Genomic DNA, 24352 nt, shown 5'->3' with positions numbered 1-24352 from the left:
CATAGCTCATTAAATCTGACCAGCACATCACATTTTCATGTGCAGAAAACATTGGCTACATCCAATATTGAAACTTCCTGGCAGATTAAAACTGTGTGCCCGACCGAGACTCGAACTCGGGATCTTTGCCTTTCGTGGGCAAGTGCTCTACCATCTGAGCTACCGAAGCACGACTCACGCCCGGTCCTCACAGTTTTACTTCTGCCAGTATCTCGTCTCCTACCTACCAAACTTTACAGAAGCTCTCCTGCGAACCTTGCAGAACTAGCACTCCTGAAAGAAAGGATACTGCGGAGACATGGTTTAGCCACAGCCTGGGGGATGTTTCCAGAATGAGATTTTCACTCTGCAGCGGAGTGTGCGCTGATATGGGCGTGAGTCGTGCTTCGGTAGCTCAGATGGTAGAGCACTTGCCCGTGAAAGGCAAAGGTCCCGAGTTCGAGTCTCGGTCGGGCACACAGTTTTAATCTGCCAGGAAGTTTCATATCAGCGCACACTCCGCTGCAGAGTGAAAATCTCATTCTGGAAACATCCAATATTGTTTCACATAATAGAACACTGCAGGAAGTATATTCACAATAAACAGCATGATGTACTTTAATTGCTATCAACAGCATCTGACATCCTTATATTTGCTCATACTAAAATAACTCTAAGAGGATTAGATGCAGCAGTTACTGTGGCTGTTTTAGCTGCAGGAAGTCTTTGGATTCAGCAGCTATTGGAGATGGAATATTGGCAAACAACCAGTTTATGAATATATATGCCATATATACCAACATATGGTAACTTTATGGAAGGCAAGCATTACAACATTACATTTGGATATCAGTTCCTGGTTCATACCTAACAGGTTGACTCAATTACAGCAGTATTCAATACATTCGGTGTCTCACATTTAATTTTGTTATGTGTGACATTCTACTGCCTTACAACATGATGGCATGGTTAATGAAGTAGACAATCAAATTTTCTGAACAGAGGATAAATGGGAATCTCTTATGAAAGATGCTCATATGTGACCAGCTACTTCTACAATCAAAATACTGTTCACCACTGGCCAGTTTCACTTTGTATACTTTTATTGGGCAATTTGAAATGATGTATTATTTCATGGTAGACACAATTCAAACACCAAGAATATTTTTAGTTTAAAGTTGTGTCATCTTCCACATACAACGTTGATTCACAAAGTTCATGTAAGGCACAATTTAACAAGCTATGGATTCTTAAACTGCTAATCACAAGCACATGTGATTTGCTTTTCACAGCACACATTAATTTGACACGGATAAATGTAACTATTCAATGAACACAGAACAGAGAAACAATATATTTATGACAAGCATATACCCTACTGCACAGAGAATAGTACATCATTCAGCAAAATACAGTTTCAACTGACATCCTCAAGAATTGATGGTCAGTGAGAAACTTTACTGTTATGGTTACTATTCTTTCATTATTATGCATTAAACATAGCTATGTACTGTATAATTGTGTGCCAGTGTTACAGTGGTCCTGTGGAATAGAAATAAAACACAAAATATTGCTCCTCATGAGACTAAGCATGTACTGTTAGTGATAACTGTCTTCAAAGGCACTGTTCAGGATGCCTGATTTTCTAAATAAGCTTGATAGTGTGGCATGATGTACAGCAATCATATCTGGCAACGTAGTTTGTAATTCTGAAATCTGTCTTGATCCCAGATGTAGTAAGGATTGAAAATGTCCAATCAAGTTGAAACCCAGATACGTGAGAGTACATTTGATTCAGGTGAGATTTGACAGGTAACCAATACATTGCATTCTAGCACGTATTTCGTATCAACATTATTCATTTATCTTGTTCATGACACAGCCCCCCCCCCTCCCCTTCCCAACACATAGGATTCTATTTCTGTGTCAAACTACAGTCTGATTGCTGTATATTACTGATGCCATTTCCTCTGTCTTTTACTTTAATCAACCACAAGATCTTGTCTTGGCAGTCAGTCTCATTATATGCACTGCATACCTTTTGCAGCAGGTCATACAAAACCACACATATTATGCACAAAAGAATTATTAAAGCAATGTAAATAGACACTTCTCTCTTCTAGTATCAAAAAAATGTTATTCCAGGCCTCATAATGTTACCTGTTCCCTGTCTTTACAGTGCCTGACAAAAGTGAAGCACCCAGAAGACACAATCAGTTGTCAATGTAACTTTGTAAATGTACACTTCACCTGTGCGCATTTAGGTGATCAGAGCTGGCAGGCAGAAAACATCTTCCGAGATTGTTCTAAATGCTTTCTCCGAAAATTATTTCGAGCAGTTAGTCCACGAACCCACGCGAATTGTAAATGGTTGTGAAATCACACTTGACCTCTTAGCCATAAACAATCCAGAGCTGATAGAGAGCATCATGACTGATACAGAGATTAGTGATCACAAGGTCGTTGTAGCTAGGCTCAATACCGTTTCTTCCAAATACACCGGAAACAAACGCAAAATAATTTTATTTAAAAAAGGGGATAAAGCCTAAGAGACAATCTCCATTCCTTCAGAACTGACTATGCAAATGTCGACGAGATGTGGCACAAATTCAAAGATATAGTAGCAACAGCAATTGAGAGATTCATACCTCATAAATTGGTAAGAGATGGAACTGATCCCCCGTGGTACACAAAACAGGTCCGAACGCTGTTGCAGAGGCAACGAAGAAAGCATGCGAAGTTCAGAACGCAAAATCCCGAAGATTGGCTAAAATTTACAGACACTTGAAATTTGGCACGGACTTCAATGCGATATGCCTTTAATAGGTTCCACAACAAAACATTGTCTCGAAATTTGGTAGAAAATCCGAAGAAATTCTGGTCGTATGTAAAGTACACAAGCAGCAAGATGCAGTCAATACCTTCGCTGCGCAGTGCCGATGGTACTGTTACCGACGACTGTGCCGCTAAAGCAGAGTTATTGAACGCAGTTTTCCGAAATTCCTTCACCAGGGAAGACGAATGGAATATTCCAGAATTTGAAACACGAACAGCTGCCACCACGAGTTTCTTAGAACCTTAGGGGTTGCGAAGTAACTCAAATCGCTTGATACGGGCAAGTCTTCAGGTCCAGATTGTATACCGATTAGGTTCCTTTCAGATTACGCTGATACAATAGCTCCCTACTTAGCAATCATATACAACCGCTCGCTCACCGATAGATCTGTACCTACAGATTGGAAAATTGTGCAGGTCGCACCAGTGTTTAAGAAGGGTAGTAGAAGTAATCCATCGAACTACAGACCTACATCATTGACGTCGGTTTGCAGTAGGGTTTTGGAGCATATACTGTATTCAAACATTATGAATCACCTCAAAGGGAACGATCTATTGATACGTAATCAGCATGGTTTCAGAAAACATCGTTCTTGTGCAACACAGCTAGCTCTTTATTTGCACGAAGTAATGGCCGCTATCGACAGGGGATCTTAAGTTGATTCCGTATTTCTAGATTTCCGGAAAGCTTTTGACACCATTCTTCATAAATGACCTGGGTGACAATCTGAGCAGTTCTCTTAGGTTGTTCGCAGATGATGCTGTAATTTACCGTCTAGTAAGGTCATCCGCAGACCAGTATACGTTGCAAAGCGATTTAGAAAAGATTGCTGTATGGTGTGGCAGGTAGCAGTTGACGCTAAATAACGAAAAGTGTGAGGTGATCCACATGAGTTCCAAAAGAAATCCATTGGAATTCAATTACTCGATAAATAGTACAATTCTCAAAGCTGTCAATTCAACTAAGGACCTGGGTGTAAAAATTACGAACAACTTCAGTTGGAAAGACCACATAGATAATATTGTGGGGAAGGCGAGCCAAAGGTTGCGTTTCATTGGCAGGACACTTAGAAGATGCAACAAGTCCACTAAAGAGACAGCTTACACTACACTCGTTCGTCCTCTGTTAGAATATTGCTGCGCGGTGTGGGATCCTTACCAGGTGGGATTGACGGAGGACATTGAAAGGGTGCAAAAAAGGGCGGTTCGTTTTCTATTATCACGTAATAGGGGAGAGAGTGTGGCAGATATGATACGCAAATTGGGATGGAAGTCATTAAAGCAAAGACATTTTTCGGTGCGGCGAGATCTATTTATGAAATTTCAGTCACCAACTTTCTCTTCCGAATGTGAAAATATTTTGTTGAGCCCAACCTACATAGGTAGGAATGATCATCAAAATAAAATAAGAGAAATCAGAGCTCGAACAGAAAGGTTTAGGTGTTCGTTTTTCCCCCGCGCTGTTCAGGAGTGGAATGGTAGAGATATAGTATGATTGTGGTTCGATGAACCCCTGCCAAGCACTTAAATGTGAATTGCGGAGTAGTCATGTAGATGTAGATGTAGCTGCAATTTTCTGTGACAGGCAGAACAGCCACTAGAGTGCATTAGTGTTGTCAAAATGATGGAGAATAAGGGGTGTGAGCTGTTTCAAATGTTGTGTGATAGCTGAAGGACATGGAGATGTTGCATTATCATGTAGACAGCTTCATCAGCACCTGACACAGTTTGGAATGTGCCTCACTGTCAGTCTCCAATTGGCTGGCTGTTAGACTCATGCAATATTCAGATTTGTGGGACATTTGGATGTGACAGTGGTCAGATGATGGACTGCATGGGAACGTGAGGGTAGGCAAACTCATCATCAAGGTTCTGGTCTACTACGTCTATATTGTGCATTAAACAAATCATAATGCCTTCACATCGGCACCTGCCATCTAAGAACAAGGAATGGACCTCTTGAAACCTTCTGGCTTATCTCACACCATTGGCTGGAGACTGGCAGCAGTTGGACTAGGGAATTCCCATCCAATGCAAAGAGTACCATTAAGACTAAACTGTGTTTGGAGTGGTACCATGACCAGAAAGTATGTACTGATGACGAATGGTGTCACACTGTGTTCAGTGATTAATCGCGGTTCTGACTACCCTGGATGACAATCACTGTCATGTATGGCAGCAAACTGGGAAGAGGTCATATTTTTCCAATGTTTTGGAGAGGCACGGTAGTGTTACTCCTGGTGTCACGGTGTAGGGAGCCATCGGATATGACTTCAGGTCACGGCTTGTAGCGATTGGGGGAACTCTGATGGCACAATGGTACATCGCGAACATCCTGCATCCTCTTGTGTGACAGTATTGTGGTACCATTTTTCAATGCTCTACAAATGAAGTGTGTATATAAAGTGTCTGTGAGATGTTGAGGTACTCCTACTGCCAGCAAGATTTCCAGATCTGTTCCTGATAGAATATGTGTGGGATTAACTCGGATGTCAAATTTGTCCCAGTATCTAGCATATCAATGATCAGTTACAACAGCTGCCTAGGGTGAGGGTACGTCTTTATGACATCCTTTCCAACTGAATCACTGCATGCATCCATGGCCAGAGGAAGTGCAATGCTATACTAATAAGTGGGCGCATACTGCAAGTTCTTTGTAAATTTGACTTGACTTTGTAATCACTGAAATAACATCACATAAGCTTTCAACACATGAAGTTTCCTCCCCCCGCCCCCCCTCTCCTTCTGGGTGCTTAACATTTTTTATCCATCAGTGTGTAATCTAGAAACTTAATTTTATGAACAACAGTTATCACCGATTCACTAAAAATAATGAAGAGCACATATACAAGACCTGCCACTCAAATAACATCAGATAAATGACCAGCACATATATCATGGGTATGACAGAATTAGACACAGGGGAATACTTCTGATTAAGTTAACTATCAATTTTACAGATAAAAATACTGCTTTTACTCTGCATATGATGTTGTGAGTGCCAGTTTTAAACAATGTGTATTGACTTTATATGTATTTTATAATTTTGAATGCAATTTTTTCTGTCAGTTTAATCAACAGTAGTCGTACTGCCGTGTATCATCACAACCATCTATTGTAAAACAATGTGTGTAAATAACTTTTCTATTTATTTGTTTATAATGTAATCTGAACACTTTACTGTTTTACAATATGCTTAATTTTGTTGCCATCCCAATATACACACGTATCACATCACCTCTACTTCATCCTTATTACTTTGCCACTGCCTCCTGCCCTGCCCTGCCCTGCCCTGCCCTGCCCTGCCCTGCCCCCCCCCCCCCCCCCCCCCCCCCCCCTGCAGAGAAAAGGGGGAGCTATGACTGGGAGCAATGACTGACTAGCTTGCTGTAATGTCTCAACATGCATTTACTTGACTTATCTGCACCCACATACTGTTATGGAATCAGTATTATTTATCAATATCATTCTTAATTACATACTTACTCGACATCCTGCATTGTCAAGTGGACCACCATGGGTTGTATTCTGTGGGTTATAGTGCCCACCCAAGCTGTTAATGGAATAAAGAAAATTAAAATTAATCCAGCACTCCAATACCTGAAAATATACACATACATTTGAAAGTGCAAAAATAAGCTAGCTATAAATCAAGCAAAAATTCCAATTCTTGTGCAGTATTGACACAAATGAAATGCAACATGGAAGTTTTTCAATCTATGTTGGGGAATCCTGAACAGAAAAGTTAACTTTAAATACTATACAAATATAGTTCTTTTTATATTTTAGACATCAAAGAGAGAAAAACTTCCCTGCAAAAAAATTACTGCCATTATCAATAGTAGGGAAGCATTTGCTGAGGGTCTACACCTGAATGGACATGAACAGGATCATAGTTTTGACTCAGAGTGTCATTGGTCGTTGTTTCAGTCTCTTTTCTTTTCACAAGACACACAGTTATGAGAGGGCTTAGCACGAGTACATGATACCCTATCCCATTCTTATTCAACTGCACCCTGGGAAGAGAAGGAGAATTGGGAAAGCAGGAACATCAACACACTTACTGAGACCTAAGCACAAATATGTAAAATTATATCGTCTAGTCTATGCTGATGACATGGCATTAATTGCTTAAGACATAACAAATGCACAAAAAAAAAAAAAACAACTTGAAATAGGAAATATTAGACTACCACTGACACAAAAACATGACTGATGCAAAACACCATGTATGATCAAAATTAGCAACAACAAAATATTCTGCATTAAATAATCTAGATACCTAGGTAAATGTATCACTGAAAATTTTTACAAAAATGATTCTATAAAAGTCAGACTTCAGAAAATAGAAACTACATTTCAGTTAACCTGTCCTTACACTAAAAGTCTAATGCATACAACAGTTATCGAAACAGAATAAATCTACACATTAGACACATTTACTTCCCAAAAAAAAATTTTAAAGTGCAATTAAAAGCAAAATAATGTAAAATTATGAGAAAAATCTTATGACAAAGAATAAAATTCTGAATACATTACCCAAGTCACGTGCAGAAATGTATATGCAAATATAGAAACTCCGATTACAGTATGTACGGGCAGCTGAACTTGAGGGACACAGAAAGAATGTACCAAAGAGGCGTACTCATCAGAGTCACACAGTCTTGAAAAACATAACTACCAGACTCAACCAATGGACATGAATAGAAAGTGACGTTACGGAATAATTATCATCAAATCTACAGGGCTAAGAAGCAATCAATCAGGAAATGATAAAGATCACACTACATAGTAGACTGACTGATCAACACAAGCAAACTCACTTGTTGAGTGTAAAAAAGTACTGGGCTAAAGAGAAGGCCCACAAGTGTTAATTTGAATGGTCCTATGCGTGCATACATGCATGTGTGCACACACGTATGTATGCATAGTACTATTCAAATTAACACTCTTAGGCCTTCTCTTTAGCCTTATACTTTTTCACACCCAACAACTGAATTCATTTCTCTTCATCCGTCAGTTGGTGTACACATACGGACCATGCTGCGCGCGCACGCACACACACTCTTTTTGAGCTTCTATAATTGAATGTCTATGATATCATTCACAATTCAACATAAAACACATTTCTCAACTACAATACTGCCCAGTTAATTTGTCACAATGGATGTGATATAGCTACAAATCTATTGCCCCAATCCCAGCAGTCAGGAAACTGATTCAGGAAATAATGTTAAAAGGAGTCTTGCAACACTGGAATAATGCTGAAACATTAGTGATTTCCACCACGGTTTCAGAAGAAGTCAAAGTATCACATCAGCAGCAGTACAAAATGTCCATTATGTACTTGTAAAAATAAACTAACAATACCAAGCAGCAGCAGTACTCCTGGACCTCTCAAAAACTTGATACAGTACATCATGATGTGCAAAAAAAATTTGGAATAAGCGGTGTCACTGGAAAACTAATGCAATTCTACAAACATATTTAAAAGTCAAACAATAGCATATGCAAATTATACAGGATGAGCTTCCTAAGAGTTGTCAGGCATGTTTTCTCTGGTGCTTCAGCAGATATTTGCAATCTTGCTTTTGCAGTGTGTAGCTGGAGTCAGCCCAAACAAATACAGTTCATCAGGTTTTTGTGGAATGCCCAGTGGTGACAGAAGGTGTCAGTATGTTTCCCATTACACACAAAATGATTTTTAAAGAAGAATTTTACATGCCCATTTGATAGAGTAGTCCTAAATTAGAAAAAAACACTAGTCTAGTCTGATGCTCCTTTTACTAATATGTATGAATGGGACAGTAACAAACAATGAATAACCAGTACTCCAACAGAGACTCAGCAGTGCCACTGCATTGCACTAGCATTTGGCATGAACCAGAATAAACGAATATTTCACTAAGCTAACTTGGAACCGCCCTATTGAATAACATGTAAAATTCCACTTTAAAAATTCTTTTATTTGTAACGGTAAAAAAACAGATATGTCCAACAATGCTGGGCGTCACACGAAAGACAAGATGAGCAGCATTTGTTTGGACTGACTCCATCTATAAATTGCAAAAGAGATATAGCAAATGTCTGCAGCAACACCAGAGAAAATGTGCCTGATGACTCTTAGGAGGTGCACCCAGTATATAATAATGGAGAAATATTGGAGAGGACATGGCTGTGTTCCTCAGGGCTCCATTCCTATTCATATGTTATGTAAATGATTTCTCAAGTTCTCTAGATAGTAAGCATCTCATCGCTATGTATACTGATGACATATCTGGTGTCTGAAGAGATTCAAAACTTTACTGAAAAGGCAACAGCACACTTTGAAAGAGACAACTAAGAAGTTAACACAGAACAAATAAATATTATTCACTTTAAACTGAGTGATCCCAACAGACAAGATATTGCGAATGATGGGTTTCTGTCAAAAACCTGTTCAGAATGTAAATTTTTGAGCTGATTCATATAAGACCAACTTTCATGGGACCAACAAGTTGACCATGTATCAAAACAACATCTACATGCATTAAGGAGAGGTTATCATCATCTCTCAATTCTCAACTAAATTCTGAAACCCCAAGGACTGTATATTTTGGATTAGTATAACCTTTCTTGTCTTACGGAATAGTACTTTGGGTCAGGAACTGTCACACTAATATGAAAATGGTTTCAAACTGCAGAAGAAAGCCTTGAGAATTGCAGCAAAAGTGAAATATGATACATCCTGTAAAAGCCTGTTTACCAGTTTCAATATTCTCACAGTTTATGCCATGTACATGCCACAAGCCATTATAGTAGGGAAAGAAGACACTAAGGTCACATACAGGAACACAAATTCACAACCATGATAAAAGGTATAAAACAGACTTTCATGTACTTAACAGAAGATGAAAAGCAAAAAGCCTGTATGTCACACGGGCTGACCCTCATAATTCGCTACCAAATCATCTTAAGATGTTGACGGGGGTACTTTTAAAAAGTGACCCAAGCAGTCGCTTACCCATTAACACCTGTGAAACTAGGATTAATGTGAATAATAATGTAAACAATAATCGTGTACTAGATATACGTATGGTAGTTGATTGGTTGGTTGGATGGTTCGTTGAAAGGGGAGAGGGGGGGGGGGGGGGACCAAACTGCCTGGTCATTGGTCCCTTGTTCCTAGAAACAACTCCACAAGGGAAAGACTAAAAAAACCAGACTCACAGTAGAAAACCAGGAGGGGAAAAAATCACAAGAATGACAGAAAGGCAACAAACACTACAATGGACAAGGAGACCACAGAGACATGCAAGAAACAGATAGAAGGGACTAAAATGAGAGCAGATGACTGTGTCTGGCTGATCATGAGAATAAAAAGGATAAGCCAACCACTCTGCAACACATCAAAACCTCCAGCCTAAAAGCACTAGGGTAGAGAACACAGACTGACAAAGGACATGTGCTAAAAATTAGATAGAACAATATATAAAATATAAAACTGAATCAGCCGATGAGGTGTTGTCAGCTAAAATTAATGATAAAGAGTCCAGTAACCAAAGATTACATTACAGGGTAGCCAAAGTAGTACAACGCAACAGAATATGAGCCAATGTCAACCGGCCACCACACTGACACTGAGATGGGTCTTCATGGAGAACGACATAGCCGTGGGTCACCCAAGCGTGCCCGATGCGAAGCTGGCAGAGAACCACAGATCCCTGCGAGAGGCCCACATGGAGGACTTCCACACATTCGTAGCCTACTTTATGGCATGCAGTTTGTTGTGCGTACCAAGGTGATGCCATTCTGTCTCCCAAAGCTGAAAAACCTTATGGCGCAATACCGAACGGAGGTCAGTTTCAGAGATGCCAATCTCCAGAAGCGGTTTGCACATAGCCTGTTTGGCCAGTGTGTCAGCAAGTTCATTGCCTGGCAATCCAACGTTACCTGGGGTCCAGACAAACACCACTGAATGATCAGACTGTTCCAGGGCATAGATGGACTCCTGGATGGTTGCTACCAAAGGATGGCGAGGGTAGCACTGGTCAATAGTTTGTAAGCTGCTCAAGGAGTCACAACAGACAAGAAACAACTCACCAGAGCACAAACAGATATGCTCAAGAGCACGAGATATGGCCATCAGCTCTGCAACCATCCGGCAAGGAGTGCTGTTTGATATGTCCTCTGTGAGAATAGACAAAGCCAAAATGACCATCAGCCATCAAGCAATCAGTGTAAATTACTTAAGAGCCTTGGGACATGGCAAGAATCAAAATAGAGTGACAGTGGAGAGCCTCGGGAGGAACTGAGTCCTTAGGGCCATGTGAAAGGTCCAGAAGAAGCTGCGGCCTAGGTATACACTGTGGAGGTGTATATGAATGGACCTGGAGTAGAGGTGGTAAAGGGAAGAACTCCGAAGCAATCCGACATGAACCGCGATCATAATCCCTGACCTCGGCTGCCGATGCACGAGATGAACCACCATGGTTGGTAAACGGAGACGGTAATTTGGATGGTCAGGAAAGCTACAAATGTGTGCGACGTAATTGGTGAGCAGTTGTGCATGCCTGTTCTGCAATAGAGGGACTCCAATCTCCAGCCACCACACTGGTCACCGGAATCATCCAAAATACTCCCTTCACTAGTTGAACTCCACAGTGGCGCACTGGGTCTAGTAACTGCAATGCTGAGGGTGCCGCCAAACCATAAACCAGACTCCCATAATGAAGGCGGGATTGAACAAGGGCTCTGTAGAGCTGCAGCAGTGTAGAGTGATCTGTACCCCAGTTGGTGTTGCTCAGGCAGCGGAAGGCACTGAGGTGCACTTAAGCTGACAAAGGTAAGGAAGCCAAGTCAATTGGGTGCTGAAAATCAATCCGAAGAATCAATATGTCTCCACTACAGCAAGTGGATCATCATCAAGGTAACGTTCTGGTTCCAGATGAATGGTACGATGTCAACAGAAATGCACGACGCATGACTTTGCATCTGAAAACTGGAAGCTGTGGGCTAGAGCCCATGACTGCACCTTGTGGATGGCTTCCTGTAGGCACCGCTCAGCAACACCAGTACTGGTGAAGTAGTAGGAAATGCAAAAGTTGCGTGCACAGAGATAAGGTGAGACGGGTGGCCCCAGAGCTGCTGCTAGACCATTAATGACCACTAAAAATTGAGAAAACACTCAATACATAGCTCTGCGGGACTCCATTCTCCTGGATGGGGGGAATTATGGGAGGCACCAAGTTGGACGTGGAAAGTACGGAGCGACAGGAAGTTTTAGATGAAAATCAGAAGCGGGCCTCCGAGACCCCACTCATATGTGGCAAGTATATGATGTCGCCAGGTCATGTCATAAGCTTCTCTTAAATTAAAAACGATGACAACCAGGCATTGGCATCTGGAAAAGTCTGTTCAGATGGAATAGTCTAGGGACACTGGACTATCAGCGGCAGAGTGACCCTGGTGGAAACCCCCCTGGTATGGATTGGTTGGTTGGATGTAGAAGGGACCAAACTACGCGGTCATCAGTCCCTCCGACCTTAGATTAACTAAAACTAATAAAATCCCACATTAGGAGAAGCAACTACAATGTCCATAAAATGAGAAACTAAGGGAAGGAAGGAAAAGGGCAGAAGAAGATGTGAGGGAAAGAAAGTGACTAATGACAGGGGTGGGAAGGAAGAAGCACAGGAGACGAGAGACACTCAAGACGTAACAGACCCCGTAATGAAAGGAGTGGGAAGGCAGAGAGCCGGGATGAACCACCAAGCCCAGTTGAAGCCAATCCAGTTGGGGCGAAGGGGGGAGCAAGAGGGCCTGCCATCCCCTCCACTCACTGATAAGGTGGAAGGACCATCCCTTAAATAAAGCATTAAAACCCCCATCACGAATAAAACATAAAACAAGATCCATCGCTGAAGCATTGTCAGCCAACACCAGGGGTAGCGAGTCTGGAAAGCTGAAAGTCCGTCGTAGGGTGGCTAAGTTGGGGCAGTCCAGTAAGATGTGAGCCACAGTCAACATCGATCCACAACGACAGAGAGGAGGGTCCTCACGACTGAGGAGATAACCACGAGTCAAAAAAGTATGGCTGATGCGGAGCCAGCAGAGGATGACAGAGGCCTTACGAGAGGCCCGTAAGGAGGACTGCCATGGAGTTGTAGAATCCTTCATTGCCCTGAGCTTGTTCGGAGAAGAAAGAGTGATCCAGTCTGCATCCCAAAGGCCCAAAACCTGATGACATAATGCCGAGCGAAGGTCTATTTCCGGAATAGCAAGAGATAGTCTGGTAGTAGCTAATTTAGCCAGTCGATTGGCAAGTTCATTGCCAGGAATCCCAACATGGCCTGGGGTCCAAATGAAAACCACCGAGCATCCACGTTGAGCGAGGCGAGAAAGGGAGTCCTGGATAGCAATGACCAACAGGTGGCGAGGGAAGTACTGACCGATAGTGTTCAAACCGCTCAATGAGTCACTACATATAGTGAAGGACAGTCCTGAGCAGGAGTGGATATGGTCCAGTGCGTGCAAGATGGCTACCAATTCTGCAGTAAAAACACTACAGCCACCTGGCAAAGAACAAAGTTCTGTGCATCGCACATAGGTGTAAGCAAAACCAGTGCGGCCAGCAACCATGGAGTCATTAGTATAGATCACTTCTGAATCCTGAAAAGAACTGAGGAGACAGGAGAACTGGTGGCGAAGAGCCATCGGAGGGACAGAATCCTTTGAATTGACTGAGAGATCAAGGCAGAGCTGTGGCCGAGAGATGCACCACGGAGGGATACGTGCATGAGTGGAGAAGAGAGGTGGTAAAGGCAATTGCTGGAGCTCAGAAAAGAGCGACTGAATAAGGACAGACATGGTAAGCCCACATTGTGGGCGCCGCTGCGACAGGGTGATCTCCGTGTCTGGATAAAGGAGACCATAAGTAGGGTGCTTGGAGGTGCAGTGAATGCGGAGCGCAAAAGATATCAGCTTTTGCTGGTGCAAAATTCACAGTGATGGAATCCCTGGCTCTGCGAGAAGGCTAAGTACGAGGCTAGTCCGGAAGGCACCAGTCGCAAGTTGGACTCCACAGTGGTGGATGGGGTCTAGTATCTGCAGTGTCAAAGGCAACACAGAACCATAGACAGGACTTCCATAGTCTAAACGAGACTGGACCAATGCTTGATACAATCGCAGGAGAACAGAGTGGTCTGCACCCCAGGTGGTATTGCATAGACACCTAAGAACACTGAGGTGGGACCAGCACGTCCTCTTCAGCTGGCGAAGGTGAGGGAGCCGTGTTAACCGGGCATCGAAGACCAGACCCAAGAAACGATGGGTGTCCACCACCTCGAGGGGCTGGCCATCGAGGAACAATTCCAGATGGGGATGGACTGTATGGCAACGGCAGAAATGCATGACAAGTCTTGGCCGGCAAAAACTGAAAGCCATGAGAGAGAACCTATGAGTGCACCTGACAGATTGCCCCCTGTAGACAGCATTCTGCACCGCCCATTACAGAGGAGGTGAGGTACATACAAAAATCGTCAGTATACAAAGAGGGGGACACTGTCGGACCATTAATGGCTATGAGAAAGAGAGGGACGCTCAGCACAGAACCCTGTGGAACCTCATTTTCTTGCCGATGGGGAGAGCTGTTGGAGGAACCAACTTGGACCTGAAAAGAGTGACAAGAAAGGAAGTTATGGATAAAAATGGGCAGAGCACCATGGAGGCCCCATTCGTGAAGGGTGGTGAGGGTGTTGTGGCGCCAGGTGGTGTCATAGGCTTTATGCAAATCAAAGAAGACTGTAAGGAGGTGTTGCCAATGAGCAAAAGCCGACCGGATAGCAGACTCCAGGCGGACCAAGTTATCCACCATAGAGTGGCCACAGCGAAAACCACTTTGAGTCGATGACAAAAGGTTGCGGGTTTCAAGGATCCAAAACAGACACCGACTCACCATATGTTCAAGGAGCTTGCAGAGGGTGTTAGTAAGGCTAATTGGATGGTAGCTACCCAACTGAAGAGGCAGCTTCCCTGGCTTCAACACTGGAACAACAATCCTTTCCTGCCACTGGGTAGGAAATACCCCCTCACCCCACAGACGGCTGAAGAGGGTCAGTATACAATGGTGGCCAGCCACTGATAAGTGTTGGAGCATATGGTTATGTATCCAATCCAGTCCAGGAGCTGTGTCAGGACAAAGGGCAAGGACGCTGGCAAATTCCCACTCGCTGAATGGAGAATTATATGGTTCTGAGCAGTGAGAAACAAAAGACAAAGGTAGTTGTTCTGAACACTCTCTCAGGAGAAGGAACATGGGTGGATATTGAGCCAATGCCGAAGCTTGAGCAAAGTGCTGAGTGAAATTTTCTGTCACAAAGTCCAGATTGGTAAAGACAACACCATGTACAGAAATTCCTGCAACCCTGGCAGGAGGACGGTGGCCAAACATTCAGCGGAGTTTCGCCCAGACTTGTGAAGAGGGGGTGTGGGGTCCTATGGCAGCTACATATCATTCCCAGCAAATCAGTTTCTGAAATTTGATTAGGTAGTAGGCCCGGCCACAGAGTCGTTTAAAGACCAGAAGAAGAGCAGTAGAAGGGTGCCACCTGAAGTGTTGAAGAGCACGGCAGTGGTCTTTTATGGCTGCAGCAATTTCCGGAGTCCACTAAGGGACCATCTTCCAGCAGGGGGAACCTGAAGAAGAAGGGATTGCTGAAAAAGCTGCTGAAAGGATGGTGGCAGTCAAAGTCTGAGTAGATTCATCAACACTGTCATGTGGCAATACAGGGAGGATGGAAGCAGAGGAGAAGGCACCCCAATCAGCCTTAGATATGGCCCACCTGGGAGGGTGACGGAGCGAGAGAGACTGAAGGAAGGTCGAAACAATCGGGTAATGGTTACTGTCACATAAGTCATCGTGGACGCCCCACTGAATGGAGGGAAGAATGCCAGAACTGCAGATGGTGAGGTCAATGGTTGAGAAAGTGCCGCACGCCACACTAAAGTGTGTGGGAGTGCCTGTGTTTAGTAAACTGAGGTCAAGCCCCTGCCAGAACAGCTTCAACTGTCCTGCCCAGGGCAGTAGTTGTATGACTACCTCAAAGAGGGATGTGGGCATTAAAGTCCCCTCATAACAGGAAGGGAGAAGGGAGTTGCTGAAGAAGAGTGGTGAGGGCATGGAATGTGGACAGCCTGTCAGGTGGGAGGTAGAGATTACAGATTGTGGTTTGAGTGGCCAGATGGACCCTGACAGTAATGGCTTCCAGAATGGTACAGAGGGGAACCTATTTACTAACAATGTCCTTGCAGACCAAGGTGCAAACACCACGAGAAGCCCGCAAGGGACCAATTCGGTTCCGACAGAAACCGTGGAACCCATGAAGGGTAGGTGAGTAAGAATTGACAAAATGGAGCACAATACTAGCAGCAGAGTAGAAGGAAAGAAGGGGCTGCAACTCTGGAAGGTGACGCAAATGTCCATTACAATTCCACTGGAGGATTCTCAAGCCAGAGTCCAAAGTGGAAGCGAATGGACTGGAGTTGGTCACGCCACTGAGTCGCTATCAGTCACCGATAAGGATGGGGTAATTCCATATAGGTGGGGTCAGACACTGTTGGTTCACTGACTGTAGGAGGGGAAGACTGCACATCAGGGGGTACCAGAGGGGCCTTGCCCTTGTTCCTGCATTTCTGCTGCTTCTCTTGGGAAGGAAGAGAAGGGCAGACTTCAGTGAGGGCAGGCACAGAATTACACCGGGCAATCTTGGCGGCGCCCACCGGCTGAGGATCACGCTGCCGTTGTGGAGCAGTAGATCACCTTTCAGGGGGGTGCCAGGAAGAGGAGTCCTGGGACAGAGCTCCAGTAACGGCGGCTGCTGAAGGAGGGGAGCACTTCTCCGGCAGGGGAGGGGGATCAGCACCCGAATGGGTGGGTATGGGTACTGAGGGGGAGGGGGGAGGGGGAGGGGGAGGAAGAGGAGGAGGAGGAGGGGGGAGGAGGAGGAGGGGGAGGAGGAGGGGGGAGGAGGAGGGGGGAGGAGGAGGGGGAGGAGGGGGGAGGGGGAGGACGGGGAGGAGGGGGGAGGGGGAGGAGGGGGGAGGGGAGGACGGGGAGGGGGAGGAGGGGGGAGGGGGAGGACAGGGAGGGGGAGGGAGGAGGGGGAGGGGGAGGGGAGGAGGGGGGAGGAGGGGGAGGAGGAGGGGGAGGAGGAGGGGGAAGGGAGGGGGAGGGGGGAGGAGGCTGAAGGCATGGGGCAAATGGGGTGGGGCTGGGAAGAGGAGGGGGTAGAACGAGGAATGGACATAATTGAAGCAAAAGTAGAGGTCATAGACACGGGATGCAGCCGGTCATATTTTTGACGAGCCTCAGTGTAGATGAGCCAATCTAAGGTTTTGTACTCTTGAATCCTCCTTTCTTTCACAAAACATTGGGCATCTAGGCAAGCATGGAGAATGCTGTACACTACAATTTACACACATTGGCAGAGGAGCACAGGCACTCCCCTCATGGGAGGGGTGCCCACAGTCACCACAGAGGGGATCAGTGGTGCAGAGGGAAGACATGTGTCTAAACCTTAAGTATTTAAAACATCTCATCTGTGGTGGAGTATAAGGTTTTACATCCCACTGATACACCATTACCTTGACCTTCTCTGGGAGGACATCCCCCTCAAAGGCCAGGATAAAGGCGCCCGAAGCAATGCGATTGTTTGGAGGGCCTCACTGCACACAGTGGATAAAACGAACCCCTCACAGCTAAAGGTTAGCACAGAGCTCCTCGTCAGTTTGCAGAAGAAGATCTCGGTGGAAAATAATGCCCTGTACTGAGTTCAAAGATTGGTGAGATGTGACGGAGACTGGGACGTCACCGAGACAGTCACAAGCACGCAGGGCGTCAGATTGGGCAGCAGAAGATGTCTTCATAATCAAAGCACCGGACCGCATTTTACTCATCGATTCAACTTCGCCATTCTTATCTTCAATCGTCTCCATGAAAAACAAAGGCTGGGTCATGTCAAAACTACCGCCATCTGTCCCGGTACAAACCAGGTACCAAAGGAAAGGTTTCAACCCAAGCCGGCGAGTTTGACCCTCCTCCCAGTGGGTGGCCAGGGAGGAAAAGGCCGAAGGATCAGAAGGCGTGTCATGTCTGCTACCACTCTTAGAGACAGCCACAGAATGGCCAGGATGGTGAAGCTTTTGTCGCTTCATGCGCAAGGCGTCTGCCCTAGTACCACCCACTCCGATCAGGGGTTCGCCCCGTGGGCGCCACCCAGCCACAGCAAGGGCTGTCTGGCACGGCGGCCATTGCTAGGAGTTCTGGTACCCCAAAATGATGAGCATCGACTCCTGGGCATACACGAGGTGTTAACAGCTCAGGTATTAGTAGTGTGATCCCTATGCTTTCAGGGGGCTCAACCAAATGGGTACTTAACAGCCCCACCACACGGACTGGCTACCATGCTGGTGACCTAGCAGGAGGGGGGCCAGGATGCAAAGGGAAAGGGGAGGGGAGGGGACAGGGAGAGGAACCTGCACCATGGAAGCTAGGTAGGGAGTTCATCCCCAAATGTCTCACACTGAAAGGAAAATTTTGGAAATGGAGGTCAAACCCCAAGGGGACCAAAAACGCTGAAAAGGACATGGAAACAGCAAACTAAACAATAGCACAGACCAAAACAAAGGCAGGAGGATAGCCAGGTCGACATAAAGAAGTCCACTAAGAGGGAAAAGAGGGGGCAGGGACAAAGGAGCAAGGATAGGGAGGGAGAGAAACAGGGACAGTAATGCAGCCTTCAAAGGAAAGGAAAGGAGACTGCAATAGCTCGGGGCCCCGTGCGCGCCACACATATACCTACAAAAGGACTGTGGGCCCCCTTGGGGGCACCCTGATATGGAGTCACTAGGCCCCGTGACTCCAGGAGCCAACACAACCGCTGACTCACCATACATTCTAGCAGCTTAGAAAGAACGTTGGTGAGGCTGATGGGCCAATAGCTTTCCAAATCAAGCAGGTTTTTACCAGGTTTGACCACCAGAACGATGGTGCTCTCCCGCCATTGTGACGGGAATATGCCATTGCACCAGATGCGGTTGAAGATGATGAGGATATATCGCTGGCAGTCCAACAGGAGATGTTGACTCATATGAGTGTGGATCCAATCCAGCCCAGGAGCTTTGTTGCGGCAATGTGCAAGGGTGCTGAGGAGCTCCAACTCAGTAAATGGAGTGTTATATGGTTCACTGTGGCGTGCAGTGAACGAGAGGAGTTTCCCTTCCATCTGCCGTTTGAGGGTGCGAAAGGCTGGGGGGTAATTCTCTGACACAGAGGCTCAAGCATTGTGCTCAGCAAAGTGCTTGGCAACTGCATTTGCGTCAGTAGATAACACTCTACTGATGTTAATGACAGGGACACCTGTTGGGGTCTGGTACTCAAAAACACATCTGATCTTCATCCAGATTGTGAAGGTGACATAGGGTACCCAATGGTCAAGACATACCTCGCCCAACACTCCTGTTTCTGCCTTTTTATGAGCTGGTGAACACGGGCATGGAGCCATTTAAAAGCTATTAGGTGTTCCAGGGAAGGGTGCTGCTTATGTCACTGTAGAGCCCACCTGTGCTCTTTAATGGCCTCAGCGATTTCCGGCAACCACCAAGATACTGTCTTTCACCGGGGACACCCTAAGGAACAAGGGGGCCTCAGTATTTAAGAGGCAGAGGTCGAGTTGAGACAGAAAATTTTTGACACCTCTACCTCGGCCAGTAAGCATGGTGCCACCCCACAAGGGGTTACGTGCGTTAAAATCTCCCAAAGTAGGAAAGGTTTAAGGAGTTGATGAATCAGTGCAGCCAATATGTTCAGGGGTACTGCACCATCTGGGGAAAGACATACATTGCAGATGGCTATTTCCTGCATTGTCCTTATCCTGACAACCCCAGCTTTGAGAGGAGTTTGAAGGAGCACAGGTTCACTGCATACTGAGTGCAGGACATAGACACAAACTCCACCTGACACTCCATTATACGAGGGTCATCCACAAAGTAAGTTCCATTTCTATCCGCAGCAGCACTACGATCGCAGTTCCGAGCATACGCGACAGTTACTCTGACTCAAGGAGAAGATGTGTACACTATTTTCAGATCGCTGCTGCCGCCGTGTGCTTTGTAGTGCTGCTTTATAATGTCAGCCGTAATTTAAAATGCTGCTGCATGTGAAATCAGATCTGTGATTCGTTTTCTAAATGCAAAGAAAGTTAAACTGAAGGAAATTCTTCAGCAAATCTGTGGGGTTTATGGACAAAATGCTATGAGTGATTCAATGGTTAGAAGATGGGTTAGACTCTTCAATGAAGGACGTGATCAACTGCACGATGAAGAACGAAGTTGACGCCCATCTGTGGTTACTGATGAACTGGTTCACACAATTGAAGAGAAGATTAAGCACAACCATTAAGTTTACACTTAGTGCAATTGCTATGGGAGTACCGCAAATCTCACGATCACTAATTCATGAAACTGTAACTGAGAAAATGAAATTTCAAAAACTTTGCTCATGTTGAGTGCCCAAAATTCTTACTGAACAACACAAAAAAACAATGGATGGGCAGTGCACCTCAGTTTTTGACCCATTACAATGAAGAAGGTGATGGTTTTCTATCCCTGATAGTCACAGGGGATGAAACTTGGGTATCGTATGACACACCTGAAACAAAACATCAATCAATGGAATGGAGGCACACTTCATCCCTAACGAAGGTTATGCCTAAGCAAATCTTGACACCTTGAAAAGCCATGTGCACCGTTTTTGGGACAGAAAAGGCATTTTGCTGATTTATTTCTTACCAAAAGGCTAAACATTCAATGCACATGGTTACTGCGACACAAGCTGAAAGAACATGTTACCACATGGTTGAATACACAGGTGACAACCTTCTATGAAGAAGGCATACAAAAACTTGTGCCACGCTATGACAAGTGCCTACAAAATTTCGGAAGCTATGTAGAAAAGTAGTTTAACAGTTGTAGATTTTTGTACAATAAATATTTTTTTGTATATGTACATGTTTGTTTTATATAACCAAACGGAACTTACTTTGTGGACACACCTCGTATTCTGTACAACTTTTGTAATATCCCCTATAGCTGTGAAGAGCAGGGATCCACACTGCCGGGAACCAGGGTTCCCAGAGGGCAATGCAGAAGGCAGGTGTAAAGCTCAACAGTTGTCATAATTCAGCCAGGTGGTGGAAGAAACCACCACAATACCACTGGAGAATGATCTCGTCATGAGAAAGGGAAGGCATGAAGCAATCAAGGAGGCAGTTTACACCTCAGGTCCACCTGCTGCCACTGACGTGAGTACCTGTGCATTCTATATGCATTGTGTCTGAGGGTCCAGCAAGACCTAGGTCCTCAGCGGATGCCAGAATCTCCACCTTACCCTCAAGACACAGAGCTTGTAGGCAATGGTGGTGTGGGTGCCACTGCAATTTTTTTGTTCTTGGCATGGTCTTATTTTTAGGTTTCCCTCACTGCTCCTTGGATTTCTCTGGCTGGGAGGGCTTCACTGATTCAGTCTCAAGGTGTGAGGAGGATCTTTAAGTCCTACGACCAGGTGCCTGTGAGCACTTCAGCCACTGGAGGGTGTCCTCTTTCCCACTGGTAGGAAACTGGGAAGCAAGTGACCCCTTCGTAGTGAGAGGAGCTGAAGAAGACTGACACTTCTCTGGCTGAGAAGTGGGGACTGATGTCCCCAATGGTTGGGATGGCATTGCTCCTGAAGCAGGTGGTGTGGGAGCAACAGGGATAGGAGTGCTCCCCACCATCAAAGGGGCAGGTGTAGTCTTGCGGTTCTGAGGGCCAACTATAAATGGCAGAACTGAAGCGGCTGGAACCATTGTTGTAGCAGTGGCATAAGAGGATGTCATGCGCACAGGATGTAGCCTTTCACATTTCCTTTTAGCCTCAGTGTAGGTCAGTCAGTCCAGGGTCTTGTATGCCACGATTTTTCTTTCTTTCTGTAGAATCCTGCAGTCCAGCAAGCAAGAGGAATGTTGCTCACTGTAGTTGACACACATGGGAGATGGGGCATTGGGATGCTATGGATGTCCACAATCACAACATATGATGCTGGAAGTACAGCAGGAAGACATATGTCCGAACTTCCAGCACTTAAAGCACCGCATCGGGGAGGGATATATGGCTTTACATCACAGCGGTATACCATCACCTTAACCTTCTCAGATAATGTATCACCCTCAAAGGCCAAGATGATGGCACTGGTGGCCACCTGATAATCCTTTGGACCCCTACGGATGCACCAGACAAAATGAACATCTCGTCGCTCTGCATCTGAAAAGAAGGACCCTGTGAAATACAATACCCTGCACCATATTTAAACTCCCATGGGGTGTGATGGAAACACAAACATACTCCAGCTTGTCACAGGCCTTGACTGGGCAGAGGATGCTATTTCTATCAAGGCTAACCCAGATCGCATTTTGAACAATCGCCCCACCTCCACAAACTTGTCCTCTAAATGCTCCACAAAAAACTGAGGCTTCATCAACATGAAGGATTCACCATCAGCTCTCATGCATACGAGGTACTGGGACGAATAACGTTCGCTTCCACCTTTAGCCTGGCGTTTCTCCCACGGCGGCGTGGCCAGGGAGGGGAATGATTTGGGGTCATACTTCATCGCATTAAATTGAACCTCGAATGCTTAGAGACTGCTGGTGTATGACCACCAGCAAGAGATGATGTTCACTTTTCATCTGCCCTGATGATACGCAATCTGACCAGCCCCCCCCCCCCCCCCCAAAGGGTGCCACCCAGCCTCAGCAAAGGCCACTTGGCCATTGCCGGGAGCCCTGATGCCCCAGGTAGATGGGCATCTACTCCTTGGCATACGTGGGGAGTTAACGGCGCAGACTTCAGCAGCGCTATCCCTGTATAGTCAGGGAGCTACAACGAATAAGGTACATTGTGGCCCCAACACAATGGACTGACTACTGTGCTGGATATGAGGTGCAAAGAACTCTATGATCATCATCGGCACAGAACAACACTGCACAATGGATGGAGGAAAACACACCCAGGAAGGTGTCCTCACCCAACAGCTGGAGAATGAATGGAAATGCAAAGCCATGATGCACCATGAAAGGCACCCTTCCCCAACTGGCTCGCTCTTTGGGATAATTTTGGAGAACGGAAGTGAAACCCTACAGGAGACCATCACAGAAATGCCAAAACATTTGAGACTCCTTTTAGTTGCCTCTTACAATGGACAAAAATACCTCGGGTCTGTGCTAACCCCTGGACCTGCAGTGGGATAAGTATGGTAGTAAATTGCATCTAAACAAAGTTAGCACTACGGAATGAATTATTTTCCTATTGTTTTTATTATTTAATCACAGCTTATTGTAGAAAATGATGCTGTAATTTGTAATGGGTTGTCACTGTCCACGCATGTAAAATTATGTGTTATGAACAAAACATAAATACATAAAAGAGTGAGAGTTAGATATAAACCAACAAGGGTCACTTTTGCTGACACACATGATGAAACTGACAACAACCTGGAAATTCAATGACTGCAACTTCTGGCACTAGTCCACAGATATGTGATGTCTTAACTTTTATAAGAAATGACAATTGTAACAATATAGTAATAGTTAACTGATTATATCCGTCAGTCAGAGTTTTAGGAGTGTCAAAAGCTGAAATTCAGTCTACACAACAATAAGAATGCAAAGGCTTTCCAATGATTTACCATTGCTGAATTTAGTTACATTCAGTTACAGTTTGGTTTTAAAAAAGGAAAAAAAGAACTGACTTGAAATAAACTAGTTCCTAAAAAGCATTTGAACCATGGTGTACTGAGCCACCACACAAGAAGAGTTTCCGACAGTTGGTACTAGAAGTACTGCGGATGTCCGTCCATAGCAGGAACATTGCTGCATGCAAACCAATCATGCTGCCTGCGAGAATCGCGCCCCCTGGAACAACAGTGCCACCAGGAAGAGAAACGCGTGCTTAAGTAACCTGCACGAGCAGTAGTTGTGAGTTGCAAGTTGTAAGTCAGTCTAGTTCTTGCTAAAGCCGTCGGCACACGGACCGTGCATCCGAACATTGAGCATTGAGCGTGCCGAGTTTCTGACGTCATAGTGTGGAATAGCATGTTCCAGAGTCTTTCCGAACATGCAGAGCAATATCCAGCATGTCAGATATTCTGAGCGTGCATCTGAGCATTGACCAATGAAATGGCACAACGCTACCTATGTCACACGCATGCCGTCTCCCTTCAGTACAGAGTTGCGAGGCACCATATTGGCATTCATTTCAAGCCTATATGTATATATGCCATTTCTGAGCACTAGCAAATTGAGAATCACAGGAAAACCAGTTGTTAACTGTGTGATTTGTCCCAATAAAATAACGAGAAACATCATATTTGTGGCAAAAGAATTATTGTAACTTGAGTATCATGAGAGTAGGCTATTTGAAGGCAGCGACAAACCGAAGATCCTCCAAAAACGCATTGTTCTTGGTA

At 45.0% G+C, this 24352-nt stretch overlaps 1 protein-coding gene across 1 annotated transcript in view; it reads right to left on the bottom strand.

Moving 5' to 3' along the window:
• The window catches only part of LOC126470055 (copper chaperone for superoxide dismutase), a 97841-nt gene that overhangs the window by 19213 nt on the left and 54276 nt on the right, over nt 1-24352 (bottom strand). The window contains exon 4 of the mRNA XM_050097560.1: nt 6301-6367. Coding sequence (XP_049953517.1) covers nt 6301-6367 — 67 coding nt within the window. The remainder of the gene's footprint in view (nt 1-6300; nt 6368-24352) is intronic.

The sequence above is a fragment of the Schistocerca serialis genome, chromosome 3 (assembly GCF_023864345.2).
Source record: "Schistocerca serialis cubense isolate TAMUIC-IGC-003099 chromosome 3, iqSchSeri2.2, whole genome shotgun sequence".
Taxonomy (NCBI): domain Eukaryota; kingdom Metazoa; phylum Arthropoda; class Insecta; order Orthoptera; family Acrididae; genus Schistocerca; species Schistocerca serialis.
Note: the sequence above shows the minus strand (reverse complement) of the source record. Positions and strands in the feature narration are given on the sequence as shown.